The sequence below is a fragment of the Tachypleus tridentatus genome, chromosome 7 (assembly GCF_004210375.1).
Source record: "Tachypleus tridentatus isolate NWPU-2018 chromosome 7, ASM421037v1, whole genome shotgun sequence".
Classification (NCBI taxonomy): domain Eukaryota; kingdom Metazoa; phylum Arthropoda; class Merostomata; order Xiphosura; family Limulidae; genus Tachypleus; species Tachypleus tridentatus.
In genome coordinates this window covers 58,425,414-58,446,476 of record NC_134831.1, presented here as the reverse complement: position 1 = coordinate 58,446,476, position 21,063 = coordinate 58,425,414, and the positions used below count along the sequence as shown (strand labels likewise).

General features: G+C 31.2%; 1 protein-coding gene across 4 annotated transcripts in view; it reads right to left on the bottom strand.

Annotated features, from left to right (window-relative positions):
- Nucleotides 1–21,063, bottom strand: part of LOC143255746 (sushi, von Willebrand factor type A, EGF and pentraxin domain-containing protein 1-like) — a 94,982-nt gene that overhangs the window by 49,361 nt on the left and 24,558 nt on the right. For 2 of the 4 annotated variants that reach the window (XM_076511915.1, XM_076511917.1), the window contains exons 2-7: nucleotides 19,699–19,816; nucleotides 16,316–16,374; nucleotides 9,028–9,237; nucleotides 2,784–2,876; nucleotides 1,655–1,777; nucleotides 785–1,069 (exon numbers count right to left, since the gene is read on the bottom strand). In XM_076511915.1, the coding sequence (XP_076368030.1) occupies nucleotides 785–1,069; nucleotides 1,655–1,777; nucleotides 2,784–2,876; nucleotides 9,028–9,237; nucleotides 16,316–16,374; nucleotides 19,699–19,816 (888 nt within the window). Of the gene's footprint in view, nucleotides 1–784; nucleotides 1,070–1,654; nucleotides 1,778–2,783; nucleotides 2,877–9,027; nucleotides 9,238–14,556; nucleotides 14,753–16,315; nucleotides 16,375–19,698; nucleotides 19,817–21,063 lie in introns of those variants that run through there. The other 2 variants (XM_076511916.1, XM_076511918.1) reach the window with 2 other exon arrangements.

Here is a 21,063-nt window from a genome sequence, read left to right as displayed (position 1 = left end):
TCAGGAGGAAGTTGAGAACTATAGGAAGAAGGTTGATTAAATAATGCTTAATCCCCCAACAAATTAAAACTGAAATTTCCAGTCAAGTTCCCCCAACCAGAAGCCTATGTAATTCTGCTGATAGCAGGTGGTAGAACCTTCAAATTGGTAACATTAACTTTGATATTCATCATAAAATGATGAAAATTTCCGAATTATTCAAATAGAAAATAAGAGTAACCAAGGTAACTTATTGTTACAAACTTCAAAAAGTATAACAGTTGTAAAAGATGTAAATGATTTTTCCACTTCATATAAGAAAATAAAAAAAGACACATGTGATGAGAACATAATCAAAACATGTTTTGACTACAACAGTGCCTAATGAGAAGTGACAGCTTGCTGAAGGATTGTCGCATGATGATTTCCATGCATGACATAGCTGAACTATGATAATTGCAGGGTACATGGGAGTGTAAGGCTTGTGACCTGCAAAAAAACTTTTACATATAAAGGGTAGCACAAAACAAAATATGCTATATATGTGAGAAAAGACAATGTATCATATTGGAAATAACAATTACAGTATCCAGTTATTACTATTTTTAACTAATCCAACTACCTACATAAACGAAGTATTGTCATTATGTAATGTCAGGCAGCAGAGCTTTAGTTCTTAATGTTTTACTATTTGTGCTATTAAAATATCAAAAAAATAATTTTTATATTTGTTAAAATGAAAATTTTAATAGCTAACAGCAAGAAGCTGCTATAAGAAAGACAGAAATTCAATAACCAAACTTACTATTGACCCAATTCCATTGTTGAGATAGTGTGTCAGATTCACGCTGAGCTCCAAGCCATACTAGTTTAGACTTTAAATTACTTTTCAACCTCTCTAGTTCAGATGACAAAAAATTATGAGTTATATTACTCATGGAATGGGCAATCAATCCTCCACGTTCCTGACAATAACGGTCAGCATCTTTGAAAGTACCTCCCTTCTCACCCTGAAATTCGTAGCATGTCTGGTTGAATGTGGTTAACTTCAAGGGCTCCAACTGATTGGCACATCGCTCTGGAGAGAGTTCTAGATTAATTGGAAAAAATCAAAAGAAACTGTGTAACTTAACTAATGTTTTAAACATTAAGGCAACTTCCACATTTATTTAAACACAAAATATCATTAATCTAATTTTTCTTCTCCTTTTTTTTTCTGCTTATCAAAATGTGTTCATGGTTGTTATTAACAAGAATGATGATGCAATAATTACGGGAGATTTTAATCTCAAACCCACTGATTACGACTGTATGAAGTCAAATTCTAAGGGAGACTTATAATCATTACATAATTCTCTCATATCAGTCTGAACATTTCAACTTTATTTGAAGTTTATTCTAAGATAGTTTCCTATTTTATGCTTAGAATAGCTGTATTTTCTAATTCCATATTACTTTTCCAAATTAAAAATTAAAAATATTTAGCCAAAAGCAGAAGCCATTAGCACTGTTTAATAACACACATATAACAGCCCAAAAAATTTTTAAATACTTCCAGTCAAAAATTTAGGGTATGCAAAGCCAATGTTCAAGACTCAATTTCAAAAACAATCTGCATCTGTATAAAGCATTATAAGCAGAATGATGAATACAATCAGAGCAAACACTGAATTACCTTGTGTAGTGAAAACTAAAACTTCACAAAGTGAGAGTGAACCTTCAATGCCCACCATCTGTATGTAAACATATCGACCAATGATTGGGTACGCACACTCAAAATCTTTCGCTGTACCATCTTCTAGAAGAAAAAAACAACAACAAAGATTAACAAAACTGCTGTGAGTCAAATACAAATGAGCATAATACACTGCTTCCTCTCTGCTTTGGCTTCACGTTTGATTTGTCAAAAGCAACCATTTAATGTATGCCATACAATCAACAGCTAAGTTAAATTAATGTATGGTATGTTATATTAGAATATCTAAATATAATAAACATAGCTTAGTCAAAACATTTACACTGTTTTGTCTGTCATATTAAATATAAAAGATTGATATTTATTCTTAAAATATTCTATCATTATTTTTGCAGCTTGTAATCATATATAGTAAGATTAACATTTGATCTATACAAGAAAATGCTTAAATGACAACACAATTTCCACAGACACTATCGGGTTCCTGAAATCGGACAGAACGAAGGAGTTATTAGCATTTCTTGAAGTTAAAACAGTTATACACATTTACATCACACAGTTGAATAAACAACAGCTGAAGCCCATTGAAACTGCCTTTGACACTTAAGGAACATAAGTATTTTGAACTTTAATTACATTTTTTAACACGATTTTAATCAAAAGCCAAATATTCACTTATTCAACATAACCATATATAATAATAACTCACATGACTATCATGAATAACAACCAAAAGGTTAAATCACAGGCAAAACTTCAACAGCAAGTATCAACTCCTTCAAGATAGAATTGAATCTGCCTGATAAAAACTAATAGAGTATGCAAAAGGTTAAATCACAGGCAAAACTTCAACAGCAAGTATCAACTCCTTCAAGATAGAAATGAATCTGCCTGAAAAACTAATAGAGTAGCAATCACAGTGCATATCCTCTCTAAAACGAGTTCACCAGAAAGACAGATTCCAAGAATCAGGAAGTATCTCTCTTATAAGTGGCAGTACAAGAACACTAACAACTTAATTCTGTAAATACAAGAATAAAAACCAAGAAATATGGTACTTTACATCTAAGGTAATATGCTTCTTACCAATGAATTATATTGTTCCTACCTATATTTCTTGGATACCAGGCACACAAACGATTACCCTGTACAATGGAACTGTTTCCAATCCTGATCTCCAGGTCATGTAAAGGCTGTTGGTCTAAGAAAGAAACATAAATTACCATTACATATCTTTACATAGAAAGAAATGAATATTTGTATCACTATTATTTGTGAAGCATTTACTGGTTGGTAAAAAAGTATGGTAATTCTTATTTCTATGATAAAAGTATGCTGAAATTATATGTCCAGAGATGAAACAATTCATGATGACAAGAAACCCACTTGAAGTAAAAAGGAGAGAACTCTACTTTATTTTTAAAAAGTTTTAATACTCATACCAGCCATCTTAAAATACATGTTCAGAGATGAGTTACCAAAATCACTTCCAATAAAATTAGTTACGTAATTTGAAATAGAAAAAGAATTTTGGGAGGTTATACCTATTTGTAATACAGTTATTTGGATAAAACTTGCATAAAAACAAGTCACATCACATCAACTAAAAATAATTTACTGTTAAAACAACTGTTTAAACAGATTCTATATCTTCAAGTCTAATTTGGTTAATAAAAGATTTATTATTTTTAAAATAAATAGCGTTATAGTGGATACATTACACAGATAAAAAAGTTACAATAAACTTCAGAAAATTTTCCAAATATTTGTTTGCTATTTTTAAGCAGTGGCTCATAAATTATTAAATAGCATGTTACTTATGACCAAAGTAGAAAAATTATTATGTTGCTTAACAATTTAAATAGGTGTCCATCATTTTCACAACCACAAATTACAAGTTTGACTTATATGTGCCACTGTTCTGATTTAATGTTTGATTGATCTACTGTTAGCATAACCTATAAAAAATTATAATGCTAGAGAAAATGTTTGAAAAGATTTTTTGATATGTTATAATAATGAGACTTAATATTCTTAAGGACAAAGAAAGAGAGGTGTTGGTTTCTGAAGTTCACATAAACTACTTACAAACTTAGCAGTTTTAATGATTTTTCCATTGTCAGTAAGTTACTCAAACTGTTAATTTAATTTATTGCATAGTAGATCTAAATTATATTTGGAATGGCTTTTCTGCTCAGGCGTTTTTCACTTGTGAATTTTAACCTATGACAGCTACTCTTTATTTTACATACTGCTTCCTGTACCTTTTATCACTTTTTTAATTCTCCATTCATTTTTATTCTCCCTTCCATTTCTAAAACCATTATTTGCATATTTGCTATTACATTCTTACACATAAAATTCACCAAAACTTTTCTAAATTCTCAATATCCAACGTATTACATAAGTTGTTGTAATACAACTTGTATCCAACAGAGTACAATGTTGTATTATCTACAAATAATCCATACTATCAACTGCACAATTTACAATCTTATGACAAATAAAATGATTTATTATTAATCACTTATTAATTGAAATGATAAAAGGAACAAATGATTGGTTTTTTACCATATAACACAAAGATTCAAACTACATTATCTGCTGATTAAATGTCAAGTGCTTGCTTTTTTTTCAATTTTTGCCATTTATACTTACAGTTAAAGCAAATGCTGCATGAAATTAGTGAAATCAGATAATGGAAAATATTTCTTACATACTATTTTATTGTGAGAAAATTTACAGTGCCATTAAAATTTCAACTGACATGTACAGTCAAACAATAGAGAAAGGTTTTTGCAAACTATTCAAAATGGCTTTCTTTACCAATTAGTCAAAGAACTTACTAAAAACAATGCTATTTTAAATTTATTGTTAACTTCTAATACAGAAATTGTTGAGAGAGTGGAAATTGTAGAACACCTAGCTACAAGTGATCATTGCTGTATTTGATTCTAAATATTAAAAAACAAATTTTGAAAAGATGTGACAAAGATTATCTGTTGTGAATTGGACAGCTGAATTATTTGGAAACACTGAACAGACGTGAAATATTTATATAATGTTCAAGGTAAACATATTCCTTATAGAAAGAATATTGTAGCTGTAAGTAAAAAATGGGTTGGTTCACAAAGAGTTTAAGAAATAAAATTTTAAAAAAGCATCATAATTTTAAGAATTTTAAATTGAATGGTATTACAGAAAATAAATAAAGTTGATGAAACAGGAAATTAGGACATTAAAAAGGATGTATGAGAAAAGGCTGGCTGAAAATATAAAAAAATAGCATTAAGGATTTTTCTTAACATATTGAGGGTACACAAAATGTCATAACAGGGATAGGAACTTTGAGAGATGATAAAAAGACATAGTTGATGATTATAAGATGGCTGGATTATTAAATTTTACTTTTTCTTTGGTTTTTACTTGTGAATATTTAAGCAGTATTCCAAATCTTGATAGATGGAAACAAGATGATTGCATTAATTCTGAGCTGTTTAAAAAAAAAAAAAAGGGAAGTTTAAAGACAATAAGGCTCCTGGACCAGATAATATTTTCCCAAGAGCTTTGAAGGATGTTAAAGATTGGATATGTGAACTACTTACTACTATATTTTAGTAGTCCTTGAATATTGGGCAGGTGTTAAAGGATTATAAAATGGCTAATGCATCTCCTCTTTACAAGGAAAGAATAAAAATTGTTCCAACAATTATAAACCTATTAGTCTTACATCAGTTGTGGGTAAATTTTTGGAAAGTCTGTTAACAAATGCTTTGCAAAGACAATTAACAATGTTTAAAATGTTATTCTAAGGAGAATCTTGCCCTATAAATGTTTTCACATTCTTTGAAAAGGTTATTGTTTATGTAAACAAAGATAAGAATCCAGATTTGGTGCACCTGAATTTTCAGGAGGCATTTGATGAGGTACCATGTGAAATGCTTGTAAAGAAAATTTTCTCTATAGATGTGAGGAACAAATTAGCAACTTGGACAGAAGAGTGGCTGGGTGAAAAAAATGGAGTTCAGTCAAGCTGGATTAATGTCACAAGTAGAGTACCTCTTAGCTTGGTCTTAAGATATTTGTTTTTTTTTATTTACGTCAATGACATATATGGAGTAATGGTCAATAAATGACTTGAATTTTCAGATGATATTAAGATATTGAGTGTCGCTAGCTATGAAGATGATGATGCTAATTTACAAAAAGATTAAGATCATTTATTGAGGTGGGTAAATAAGTGGCAGATGGGTTTTAATTACAATAAATGCAAGATAATGCATAAGGGTTGTCATAAGTTCAATTATAAGCATACATTAGGTAGGAATAACCTTAACAGTGCTATGAAACAAAAGGATTGCAGTGTTGATCAGTCTTTTAAGCCATCCAAACAGTGTGCTGTTGCTATTGGTGTGGCAAATAGGATTTTAGGTTGTATCTATAGAAATACTGAATACAAGTGTAAGGAGACTATAATTTCTTTGTATAGGTCACTTATTAAGCCACATTTGGAATATTGCATTCAGTCTTTATTTCCATACCTTAGGACAGATATCGAATTGTTGGAAAGGTTCAGAGAAGGCTTACTAAAATGGTGTTTAATAGGAGTAGATTGGCCAATGGGAATATCAGCAGCTGTCTATGAGCTGATGCACTGATGCATTCTCATAAATTGATTTTAAATGTTAATTGTTTAGCAAGTATGCTGCATGCAATATTGTCAGAACTAGTCCTTTATTACCAATCCACCCCTCGTGCCTGGGATGGAGGGATTGTCATACAAGGAGATGCTGAAATCTCTCAGACTGTTTTCTCTTGAAAAAAAGAAGCATTAAGGAGGACCTGGCTGAGGTGTTTAAGTGTGTAAAGGGAAATGAGTGTTGACACATCATCTTTGTGCATATATAACAGTGAGATTATAGGACTAAAGAACACGAATATTAATTTTGGCCAAGGTAAAAATCACCTTCAGTTAAAGACAGTTTTAATTTTCTAAGATGGTAGTTAGCCTTGAAATGGGTTGCCTTTGGATGTTGTAGAGGTAGTAAATTTAAGTCAGTTTAAGAAAAAGCTTGATAAGTATGTGAATGATAAAAGATGACAATAAAAGTTTGTTTGCTTTTTAATTTAGGTACTTAAATATAGTAAAGTGGATGGAACAGCTGAAATGGACCAATAGGTCCCATGTTGTCCTAAAATGTTATATATGTTACACTCTTCTACATTTTAATACAAAATACAAAAATAAGATTAATTATTCATTAAGCATTTTCAGCATTATGTTGAGCAAAGAAATTTGAAATTTAAACCACTATTATTAAGTATTAATATTTATTATTAAACCTAATATTTCACACATTCTGTTTGCCCTTTTTGTGAGAAAAACTGCAGTATACTTATCTAAGTTATTTGTATTTTCTTTCTATTATAATTCCATAAAACTGTTTGGAGAATACCCACTATTTAAAATTGAATTAAAACATCATACATACAAAGATGTTGACAAATTATAATTTATTTTGTTATTTCATCTAAGGGACTTTCTAACTTCTAAGAGTCCATTTCAACTTTCAATATCTGGTAAAAAGCTAAATATTTTAAGTTTCATATGAAATCCCACTCTCACCTCCAAAAAAATGAAAGCAAAATTATCTTTCTAATAAAACAATGCATTCAAATATTTATAATATATAATGTAAGAAAAGTCTATTTAATTAGGTTTACTCATTACATGTTTAATTTTTAATATCATTCTGAATATGTAGCTTGCTCTGATTTGAAGTTAATACTAATAGGACACATTGTGTACTATGCCAGGTTCATTGCATGCAAACTAAATTCAATAATGTAATATTGTAGTATAGGCTCATGTAGAGTAACAACCATAGATCACATAAATGTATTCATTTCATAAAAACAACAACTTTGTTATATAAATTTCTCACAGTAACGATTTAGATGAAATTTTTGACATATCTGAAATATTGAAATTAAATATTACTAAACAGTTACATTAATAAGTGTGACAGTAAAACAAAAACATTCTATAACTCTCAACCCATGTTAAAATATTTCTGTTCAGTCATACATTAGTTTTTTCAAATGAGCTATAATTTCACCTTATTTGGTATTCCTCCTAAACATGTATCTTAATAATTTCATCTTATTTACCATTTTTTTCTTGAACATGGAACTTTGTAAATATGTTAAACCTATATTCAATTTAGTGAATCACAGTTCTCTATTGGCCTCTTCAGATTTCTTAAATTAATAGCTTTTACATAATTATGACACAGCACTGATTTTAATACTTGCAAAATTATGTAAAAAACAACTTTTGTGATACAACTGACTAAAAGTAAAGTGGCAGCTTTTAATGTTTTATATATTTATTCAAAAGTGAATAAAAAACTGTGGAGCTGTAGAATAAATGTAATAACGATGTTATATTTACTCATAATATTTTAGTCAGTTGTATGAATATTTTTGGTATACCAGTTACCATTATTTTGGACATAATTTTCCTTTGCTCTGTATGCTAGTATAAGATGTGTGCTAATGTCATTTTTACTCTATACTGGCAAACATAATGTCATATGAAATTTTTGTGATTTGTTTCTATGAAACATTTCCAAATTATATGATTTAGATAAATTGAAAAATCCACATTTTCTGTTCTATATTAATTAAGTAACAAACCCACATTTTCAATTTTTATATATGTTATTGTTTTATATCAGGGATTGAATTTAATATGAATACTTTATAGTGTCTGGAACTTATTTATATATATATTGTTTTAAATGGGGGATTGCTTTTATTCTTAATAGTGTATGGAACATATTTATTTCTATAATATTGTTTTATATTATGGATTGCTTTTCGTTTTAATAGTTAATAGCATGTGGAACTTGAACCTTTTCAGTATTTGGTTAGAATATTTTATTTGTTCTTTAATTTTCAGAAGTGAATGAGTGAATCAGTCAATTACAATTATGTGCTTTATCAGGAACTATTGACATTAGTAAGAATAAATGATTAGGTTCATTTTAAAGGTAAATACTACCATTGACTAGAAAGACATTCACCAAATGTGTTGCATTTAAAACTGCTGGACACTAAAAATATATTATTTGCAATACCCCCACCAATCAATGGACCAAACTAAAATGGGTTTCTGTCACTCTTATGTTGTTGTTGTTGATCAGCTTTGTTTTTTATTTTTCAATTAACATACAAAATTTTCACTACATATCTAAAATAAATCATGTAATGAAAACAAGTTTGCAAAAACATTAATATTTGAATTCTTGAGAGACATTTAAAAACATAAATATAGAAGTTAATCTTACCACAACAACCTCTAGTAAAAATTCTCACAACTCTTATTTCATATTCTTGTAGTAAATCCACTTGCCACCAGGGAGAGTTTTCTTTCCTTGTTTCTGAGCAAAACTTATTTTCATGTACTGTTGTTGTGTCTCCATCATTGGCATTTTGGGCACTTCCACCTCTTGTAGTGCTAGACTGATTAGCAGGCTTTCCATAAGCAACATTTACAGCTTTTTAAAAAAAAGGAGAGATAATAAGAAAATAGAAAATAGTTTTTCTAAATAAGAAAAGAGTTTTTAGTTTGTGTAATAATATTTAATCTGTAAACTAATAACTTATTTGTTTTAAGAGAAATGTTAAAAACTTTTAACTTTCTAAAACAAGCAGCAACCTTCTAAAATCCAAAGTTGACGAGAAGATTGAGATTATCTGTGCATTATTGATATAGAACCTGCTTATATCATCAGCCATTAATTTTTACTTCTGAATCTAATAATAAACTTTACATCAAACACACAAAAAAACACCATAAAACAAGTTATCTTTAAAATTTCGTTTTCAGCATGTGAAGTTGTCATTTGTCAGTTGAATTTTAAAAATATATAAAAACACCATCAAAACACTATACAGAAAATATATTATAATATTAATATCTTTATATAGATTCTAAAATAACAAAATGGTTTATTCAGTAGAAAATAAAACATTACGGTTACTCCCCTTTTGTCAGTGGTAATGCTACAAATGTATGAAATTAAATAGATAACTTTATGGCACTGATAGAAATAGAAGATTTTGATATATTGGGAATAACTGAAACATGGTTAAACATAGATTATTTTAAAAACAGAAGTTTCTTTGAAACAAATGGTTATAGTTTAAAGATAGAGTAGTAAACAGGAGAGGGGGGGAGTTGCTCTGTAAGTAAAGTGTGAGTTGTGTGAGCCATTTCTTGTTAGTCCTTGAATAGTGGACAAGTACCAACAGTTTGGAAATTAGCTAATATCACTCCTTTCTTCAAAGGAGGTAATAGAAGTTGTCCCAGTAAATACAAACCCATTAGTCTTACATCAGTTTTGAGAAACGATTTGGAAAGCCTGATGAAAGATATTTTGCAAAGTCATTTAACAAAGTTTAAAATTTTATTGGATAGAAAAATACGGTTTTACTAAGGGAAAACCTTGCCTTACAAATTTTTTGATGTGTTTTAGAAATGTCACTGCATACATAAATGAGGGTAAGAGTGTAGATTTGGTATATCTAGATTTGCAGAAAGCATTTGACAAGGTACTACATAAAAGTCTTGTAAAGAAATTTATCTCAGTAGATGTGGAGGATAAATTAGCAAGTTTGATAGAAGAGTAGCTTGATGTAAGAAAGCAGAGGGCTGTTATAAATGGAGTTCAGTCAGACTGGATTCATGTTGCAAGTGAATACTTCAAGGCTCAGTCTTAGAATCTTTGATCTTTTTTATATACATTGATGACACCGATGAAAGAATAATCAATAAATTACTTAAATTTGCAGATGATTTTAAGGTGTTGTGAGGTGTAAAGAGGATGTTACTGCTTTACAAAAGGATTTAGATCATTTACTGAGTTGGTCAGATAAATAAGAGATGAGTTTTAATCATAATAAATGTAAATAATGCATATAAATTGTCATAAGTTGAATTGAAAGTATAAATTAAATGGGAACAGCCTTAACAGTGTCACAAAAAAAATAGTTCTGGGTGCAATAATTGATCAATTTCTAAAGTAATCCAAGCAGTGCACTGTTGCTAGTGGTATGGAAAATAAAATTTTGAGTTATTTCTACAGAAATTTTGAATACAAGTATAAAGAGGTTGTAATTTCATTGTACAGATCATTGGTTAGGTTACATTCTGAATACTGTGCTCAGTCTTGAGTGCCTTAGCTTAGAATAAATATTGAATTGTTGGTAAGGATTCAGAGGAGGGTCACTATTAGATGTAGGGATTGTCACAAGAGGAGATATTAAGATCCTCAGATTTGTTTTCTCTTGAAAAAAGAAGAGTTAGAAGAGATCTGATTGAAGTGTTTAAGATTGTAACAGGAACTGATTATGATGCATCATCAGTTTTCATACTTAACAGTTATAATTATAGAACTAGGGGACAAATACAGAATTATGGAAGGTAAAAGATGTCTTCAGCTAAGACAATTTCATTTTTCAAATAGGATGGTTGGCCTATGGGATAGGTTGCCTTCAGATGCTGTGGAGGCAGTAAAACTGAGTGAATTTAAAAGAAAGCTATATGAATCATAAGGGTTGGATTTTTAGTTTGGCTTATAGCAGGGGTTCCCAACCGGTGGGTCGCGAACCCCAGGGAGGTCACGAAGCCTTGGTAGGGGTGTTGTGTAGCCTTGTTAGAAGTAGCTTGGGATAACATTAATTTTATTTCATCAATTACATTTTCAAGTCGCGAGTGCCAAAAGGTTGGGAACCCCTGGCTTATAGGATGGGACAGCCAAGATGGGCCAACAGGTCCCTAAACATTATGTTTTGTTAAATTGGGTTTCAATATCCATAGTGAATGCTGCACAGATAGCCCTTTGTGAAGCTTTGTGCTTAACAATAAGCAAATAAAAACATTGCAACTATCTTGACATGTTCATAATATATATATATATCACCTCTTAATTTTTTCTGACACTTATTTTCCTTTTATTTTGCCTTCTTCTGTGGCTCAACACTGAGCTTGAGAGCTTATGTTGGTAAAATTTGTGTTTTCCACCCCCTTTAATGATATAGTACAAATAACACATTTGGGGCTTTGCACATAAGTAAAACAAATATGAAAGCATTATTTTTTCATTCCACATACAAACAGAAAAGCACAAAATTGGTCAATAAATCAAACACAAATATTATTACTTTATAAGCCTGTGATAATTTCAAAAACAACCTAGTACATATACAAATACTGTTAGTTGATTTTTGCAACTAGTAATTTAAAGAATTTAGTGTGCAGAGGGGTACACTGTGGCAAAACTAACATGACAAGACATAGCACTGAATGTAAGAATCAAATAAAACACATTGTTAAATAAAAACTGGAGGTAAAATCTGATCACACAATGGAAGCGTTATTGCAGGATACCAAAGTTAAATATAAATTAAATAATTAGACACTTAAATGTATTTCAATAAAAGTAGTAAAAGAAAAAAACCAAAACATACATGTTCAGCAAGATTAAGAATCTATGGAACAAAAACGAAACTTAAACAGCAATATTGGACTCGTTTCAAATGAATCTGCTGAAAACTAACAAAACTCGTTTACAGTTATTTTCTCTCCATGTCTCACCAATCAGAAAAATGGATTACAAGCATAAAACTTATTTCTACTCTATGTATAAGATGAAACTCTTTCATGAAACAGCAGATACTTTTGTGATCAAACCCTATTGTAGAGAGAAACTCCTTGTCCTGAGTTTAGCACATGACCTTAATCAGATTTAGTGTGTTCAAAACTATAAGTTAGAAAAACGTATTTTTATAGACATTTGAAACTGTATGCTTAAGAAGATTGAGGTATGTAGATTTTCATAGCATTGACTTAGTTCATTTGAAAAATATTCCAATGATAGTATGTTTTTTTAAAAAAACCTGTTTACATGATAAAACAATTGTTTTTACTCATGTTAATTTTTTCACAGAAAAACTTAATTATTCAACAATTCTAATGAAGGAGGTTAAAATACTTGATTTTATTGAATAAGTTAAGTCAGAAGGGAAACCTTTCACATTTTCATTATTGTAGTTGATAACCCATACAATAATGTACTTCTAATTATTAATGACTACTTTTTTTATTAAATTGTATACTAATTACTTTTATTCTATGTTTCTGTTACTAATCTTCCGATATCTTCAAACAAGTGCTGAGAATAATTATTTATTGGTGGTAGTGGCCAAGATTCGATCCCAAATTTTCTTGATTAAAATCTAGTGCTTTATTAACAAGTCTTCCCTGTCAGAATGTAAAATAACTACTTACAGTGTATTTGAATGATTTAATGAGAATCATCCCAGTTTTGCTGGATTTAATGTTAGAATAACTGTGTTATCAGTTATCTTTCCTTTCTTCAAGTGTAATTCATATCCTAGTATTTCAATATTAGTGAATTTATTGTAAGGTCTTCTCTAGCATGATGGATTTTTTTATAGATAGGTTAATATTACTGAGTCTTGCTTGTCCAATTTGGTCTTGAATTCTAATTATTGTTTCTTAGGTCTTCTGGTATTCATATCCACAGAGAAATGCTGTAAAGTATGTTTTATCCAGCTTTACACTCAGTCTTTAAGTGGTTTGATGTGTAGTAACTGAAACTATATGTAAATTATTTACAGAAAAGCAACCAGAAGAATGAGACATGATAAACTGTTATTTTGGTAGTGCATATATGTACGTTCATGATAACCAATGATTGAAAGAGCTAATTCACTTCTGTTGTACAGCGCTGTTTAAATTACTAATATAAGTTAACAAATAATTAATGCTCTGTATGTAGACAGTACTACAGTAAAACATGCACATTTATACTAATTTAAGTTTAGAATGATGATTTGTTGACTTTTCATTGGATGTTTGGAGATTTAATGTGAACAGCTATTCAATTATTTAAGCTATATTTCATGCAAACTTGCTTCAAGATTTAGTTTCATAACACGTATTTTTTTATTTTTTTTTACAAATGATCCAGGTCCACATAGTATTTGCATGTTAACTGCACTTTGCGCAATATATGTTGGTTTTTGATCTCACAAATTAGAAGTGCCTTTCAAACATCCTGTGTTAACAATTTAAATCATTTTTGGGTATAATGTTTCTAAATGCAACAGTGAGTGAAGAGGCTAGACCATAGAAAAACAAAATTCAGTAATGAGAAAAGTAAAATGATGCGCTTATAAACTAAAAATTAGAACAGATATGTATGGTTTTTAGTGTGAAAAAAACGCTGATGTTGTCTGAAAAGAAATATATGTATATATATATTATGTGTGTGTTTGTGTAATTGTTGAATGTAATCAAAAACACCTTAGATATGTGGAAAAGGTGAAACAAAAAAACAGTTATATTATTCAGAACAGACTTATACTTGGCAGAACCAGCCAGAAATTGTGGTAGTTTTCCCCTCTAAAATAGTGTAGTAACGCATTGAAACTAGATTAAGTTTCTTTTCATCATCTGCTTACACTTTGTACAACCGCATCAAGCATCATTATTTAGGTCAATTGCTTAAGGCAATATCACACGACGCTAAACGCTATTAAATTATTATAATTTCATAAAATTTCGCAACTTTGTACTTAAAAGTTGGCAACAAATAATAACCATCCACTCGTATGTATGTTTTGAAAACTTGAGCTAAAAATTGCTAAGCTAGTTTGCTTGGCCTAACCAATACTTACGTATCTCCAAGTGTTATCACCCTATAGTTTTGCTGCTCTAAATCAGCCGTATTTAATCCGATTTTTGTTTGTTTTGTTCTAAATTTCGCGCAAAGCTACACAAGGGCTACCTGCTCTAGCCATCCCTCATTTAGCAGTGCAAGACAAAAAGGAAAGCAGCTAGTCATCACCATCCACTGCGACCTTGGGATTATGAGTTGAGCACCCTAACCACCTGTCTATTCCATGCCTCTTTAATCCGAATGACAAAAAGTCACCTTTAAGCTTAAATGGAGTGAAGCTGTGGTGAACATTTTAGACCAACAGCTCACGTAACTATTTGCGTAGGTCTGCGCAAAAGTTTTGATCAAAATTAAGTGCTTTTTTTTGTTTAATTACTTTGCACATGAGGCCTATAATTAGACAAAATTGGACACCTACTTTTAAGTTATAAAGATTTATCAATGTACCATGCTTTTAAAAAATCCATAAAATTAAATAGTGTTCTCTGTTAAATAAAGTTTCCTCACTTTCGGTAGAAGGGGAAAAAAGGAAGAAATTAAATCATAATTGAAGATTTTGTATCTCGTGTATTTCGTGATGGATTGCCTTGAAATTTGGTATGTGAAGTAATAGTCCAGTAGGGTACATACACTAAAAGTATGTGATAGTTTGGATTACGACAGTCAGAGCTACATAAATTGGAATATCGCTAAGCTGTCATCCCTGTTAAACACAAACAGTGTGCCCTACAGGTTATTTGCGTCTTGATTTAAGTGTTGAATTAAAATCAATGTTTTTGTTACCTAGTGCAAGACAGATCAAAATCATTCAAAGCACTCTGTGGATTTTTGTTTCTTTGTTTTTTTCAACAAGAATATTGATGTGCCGGAAATGCGTAGAGCCTGGTACTTAATTATTAAATTTGAGGTATAAATAGGAATTGCTTAGAAAATTATGTTATTGGTAAAGAACAAATGGCGGTATTTAATGGGATTTTTTCTAATTAGTAGAGCATGACTAGTGAAGTTTCTTAAAGAATGTCAATGAGGTTACTTGATATGTTTGTTTGTTTGCAGTTAAACACAAATCTACAAGATGGTTTATCTATGCTCTGCCCACCACGGGTATAGAAACCCGATTTCTAGCGTTGCATTCCGCAGACATACCCTGCTGTGCTACGGAGGAAGGGGATTAATTAGTAAAGGTACTGCACAAGATGATACTCAGAAAAGTAGAGGGCGTTTTCTCTGATTCTGATTATTTTTTATCATAAAAAAAGTTAGCTAAAACACTCCAAAAAAAAAAAAAAAGAATTCTGAGATTCAGGTTTAAATTTTTATCATAATTAAATAAGTAGAAAATTTTAAATCAAAAAGAGGTTTCTATGACTTTGGTTTGAATTTCGCGCAAAACTACACAAGGACTATCTGCGCTAGCCGTCCTTAATTTAGCACTGTAAGATTAGAAGAAAAGCAGCTAGTCATCACCACCCACCATCAACTTTTGGGCTACTCTTTTACTAACGAATAGTGAGATTGACCGAACATTATAACGCCCCTACGGCTGAAAGGGCGAGTATGTTTGGTATGAGGAAGATTCGAACCCACACGCCTCATATTACAAATCGAGCGCCTTAACCACCTGGCCACCTGTTCTTGCTTACAGTTCCATTTGTTTATTACACTGCAAATTTTATGACGCATTGCATTAGTTTTCGTGCTGCTAGACTACTTTGGTGGCTTTGTGGTTTCATTTCTTTTTATCATAAACACGTTAGCTAGAACTCTAATTTTAACTGTTAAAACAAAGATCAGAATATGAAAGCAATATGGGTAGCACTATTTACAAGAGCTATTTATTAAAAAGATAACAGATGGTGCCACTTACCACAGTATGGGAGATTTCCATTCCAGGATCCATCTGGCATACAAACACGACTAGGTTCACTGCAAAAAATTTAGCACGTATAATTTATTACGAAACGTCGAGTGTTAGAGTTTTATAACCTAAACAAGTAAAGATAAATATTTTCATTTAACTTTTCAACTGTTTATTCTAGTTCAAAATATAGTTGGTAAAACGACTTTTTGTTATTGTTGTTAATTATAGGAAATTCTGTTTTATGCTTTTCTTAAATACTTTACAGCTGTTATTCAAACGTGTTGTTTGTTTACTATTAAATTTGTTTTTGAGATTACTATACCGTGATATAATTTTCGCTTGTACATTTCTACATAAACTTACCAGATATTTCGAAGAGAATGTAACATGTAATGGGTATTTTTACTTCTTTATTAGTATTAATTATTCACTGAAATAAGTTTTGCTTATGAAAGCCACAAATTGCTCAAATGTAGGATAAGGTGGTATTGAAATAAACAAGATGCAATATTTGATTTTATAGCATGTGAAAAAGGAAATGGTGAATTAATCGTCATGAGCCGCAGTTCTGCATCATGTTGCCAGGCATTTAAAGTTGAAAAAATTAAACAGTGTTTGGTACGATGAGTTTACTTACAAAGATATAACATATAATTCTATGTTAATGATAATTGCAAATATAGAACTGACAATCAAGGTATACAAATACAAGTTATAGAGAGAAAAAAAAGTAAAACTGATTAGGAAAAGAGCCGTATCAGTAAAAGTACGACAAAAACACGTGGTAAAGACACGACCGTCTACGAAAAAAATAAAATTTGTTTTAAATTAGGTCCATATGTGGGTGTTCTAATCTACAATGTCTCACACCTAAATCATAATTCATTAAGTACATAAACTATGGGAAGGTGATCGCCCTAATACATTAGAGCAAGTTATCAGTTAGTAGGTGACTGATTGTTTGTTTTTTTTAATTTCGCGCAAAGCTACACGAGGGCTATCTGCACTAGCCGTCTCTAATTTAGCAATGTATGACTAGAGGGAAGGCGGCTAGTCTTCACCACCCATTGCCAATTCTTGGGCTACTCTTTTACCGACGAATAGTGGGATTGATCGTAACATTATAACGCCCCCACGACTGAAAGGACGAGCATGTTTGGTGCGAAGGGGACTCGAACCCGCCACCCTCGGATTACGAATCGAACGCCTTAACCCACCTGGCCAGGTGACTGATACAAATGGCCTTTCAGTTAAATCTTTGGGTATTATAATCTAACTAAACTAATGAGTTCGGGGTCTGAGAGAAAGTTCTTGGGAGTAGGAAGCTGCAATACACAAAATATAATTAAAATTACTAGTATAACAGTGTCATTATTCGCTGATAACTTGTATTAATAACAATGTCATTATTCGCTGATAACTTGTATTAATCCAAGTCCATCTCAATGTGGACTGTATAAAATATTTCTATGCTAACAGATACCCGCAAAATATTTACGGCAAATTAGTATTTTTATTACAAGAGTAATTCTTTAAATACATGATTCTAGAATTATACAAAATAATTCTAATCAGAAACACCGAAATCATCAAGTCAACTTGTATTACCCCCAGTATTAGTTAACCCTTTATTAAGTATGTTCTACATGTGGTAAAGCCTAAATTAACATTGTAACTTGTGTATTTTTTTGTTTCAGTTTATTAGTTAAGGCTCAACTTTACTGTATTTAAAACTATCAATAAAGAAACTAATAATCTTATTCTACGACCAAAAGCAAACATTAATAAACTTTTAATATGTTGTATTACAAATATATCTACTAAAGTATATTTATATATATCTTTTATTTACATCCATTGAAATTAAGTGAGCAGTTAAGAATTTTAAAATGCCCACGCATTTTCAGGACATTTGTTTATTTTGAATTTCGCGCAGAACTACTCGAGGGCTATTTGTCAGTACAAGACAGCTACTTGGGCTACTCTTTTACCAACGAATAGTGGGATTGACCGTAACATTATAACGCCCCCACGGCTGAAAGGGCACGCATGTTTGGTGTGACGGGGATTCGAACCCGCGATTCTCCGATTACGAGTCGAGCACCTTAACCACCTGGCCATCCTGGGCCGGTTTCTAGGACGCAAAAACTACATACTTTAATACAACAAATGACGTCTGTGAGGAAATAAAGAAAAGAGGAGACGAAATAAATGTTGGAGAATCACGTAACTGTTAATTGTCCTTTAGGTTTTTTTGTTTCCGGTTCAGTATAGAAAAACCACTTGTTACTAACGTACTTCAGAAATTTCGATCTCGATTTCTTCAACTAGAGCATGATAATTAAAATGTTCTTTGGTATGATGCTTTAACAAGCTTTAAATTATTTTTTAAATTTACGAAATTTTTCGTTTTCTGTATGAATGTGAGTGATAAAATTGAAAATTGAGATTCAGTTAGATCTTTGTGAAATTTACATCCATATAAATAAAGGCTGCTTGTTAAGCTGAGGAAGTTTTTTTCTAGAGTAGGTTTAGTAATGACAGCGTATTATGTTAAAAATAACTGTCAACACTTGAGATTTATACATGTTCACCGTAAGCTTGAGAGGTTCAATGGTTGAGTTCCTCAATTCGAAATGTATTTCCGGTTGTGCAAAATAATTATAATACTAATAATAACAAAGGCAATTTTGCTAAAAACAACATTAAGTCAGATCACAAATAATTGCAGAGCAAAACCAAAGCTATAAGTATATTATACACCCACTTTTGTTTACTAAAACAAGACTTATTTCATACGACTGTATGTCATGAAAAAATAACAAATGTTTAACATCAATAGTGTTACATTTCTTAACTCATCTCTTTTATTTAAATACTTTATTCGCAAATGTTGCAGAAAACTGGAGCAAAATATACGTTAACAAACTAATGTAGTAGTAAATTGTGCAACTGCTCCGTCCGCCCTTTGATCCAGATCAAAGGAGTGCCCCGACAAATAAAAAAATGATAATAAAAAACTGGAGGTCTCACTGAAGAATATATGCTTGCAATTGTCACTGGTAACAGCGATTTTACTCAGCTTACGTAAGCAAATAATTTTGTAATTTTATGTTGAGCATGGTCTCATAGTTGTTGTTTTTTTCAAAATATTTGCTCTGCCAGTCATAAAAAATCATTGTTATTACTTTATTATAAAGTCTAGAATCAGTAGGTTTTTTGTCATCTACCCATCAAAAATGTTTATCCATTGGTCAAACAGTAGTTGATAAATAACACTGAACTGTATTTGACTTATCAATGACGTTTAGTTGTGAAGTTCTCCCCTACATTCTGGCTTTGTGTGTATGACTTTAAAAGCAACATACCTCCGTAAATCGCAAACTTACCCAAATAATTCATAGCCTTCATCACAGCTGTAAGTAGCAGAAGCTCCAGGCAACCTAGCTTCCTGAGACAGGGTGACTTTGGAATATTGAGGTATGGCAGGGTGAGGACATTGTAGAGCTGAGGAAGAGAGAAATAATACAATAGCACTGTTGTTACCAATAAATAGGTTAACACTATCATAAATTGATAAGTAGCTATGAAACTTTATGACACATACATATAACACTAAGATAAATGTGTGGGTGACGGGACGTGCCCAGGACTTTTCTAATTGTAGCCGTATGCTGAATTATCAGTGAAAAACATTCTTGTGGACAAATTTTCTGGTGTATAAGATAAAAATTTCAAGTAAATATTCCTCGACTTCCTCGGTGCAGACAACCTAATTGCTTTGGGCCAGAAAACATCACCAACAAACCAATAGACTCCCGCGTGAAATATTATTCGTATTTACAACTGCATTCACTGAAAACCTTTACTGAAACATATTCACAAACACAACTTCATTGTATAACCTGTAATACCCTGGACTGAAATACGAACTATTGTAACAGTGAAAAAAGGAATCAAACAAGCATCTGTTAAACGATATGTTCAATTTAATATACGATCTAAACAACTATAATTTTGCAACCCTTCGATCTAAAAATTAAATCGAAATACATATAACAACATACGTGTTTAAAAGTTGTAGCTAATATTTCTTGAGGAGGCATTATAAAAGTACGGTCAATCCCACTATTCGTTAGTAGAGAAGCCCAAGAGTTGGCGGTGAGTGACGACTAGCTGCTTTCTCTTTAGCCTCACACTCCTAAATAGCGATGGCCCTCATGTAGCTTTGCGTGAAATTCAAACACACAAATAATATTTTTGAAGCTTTTTTAAATTTTTAAAACATCACCTTACATACATCAAATGATATTTGTAATATCCGAAACTTTTGACTGACATCTGATACACACATTGCTTCTCTTGACGTGTATTTGTTTACTAGACATCTGTTGGTAACACGTAAGTTTTTTTTAATGGCATCTGTGAAGTTTTTTGTTTCTTGTTGTTGTTGTTGTTGTTTTTGCTATTGCAAACACAATCTGTGACAGGTTAACTTAAAAGATTTTACGCCTCAATCGTAAAATTGTATACAACAATTACGCCATTGAATAAGTCTTTCTTGTAGCTGAAAGCCAGCTACGCTGTGGCTAGCCGCGTTCTGTCTACTGTGGTTTTTTGCGTTGTGAGCCCTTAAACGAACCACTGAGATATCAGGAAACAAATCGAAGATGTCTTCTGATATTTTTGAAAACTGACACTTTGATTTCAAGGAAAATAAGCACGTTAAGCCTAGTCGTTAGGTAGTTTCTGCT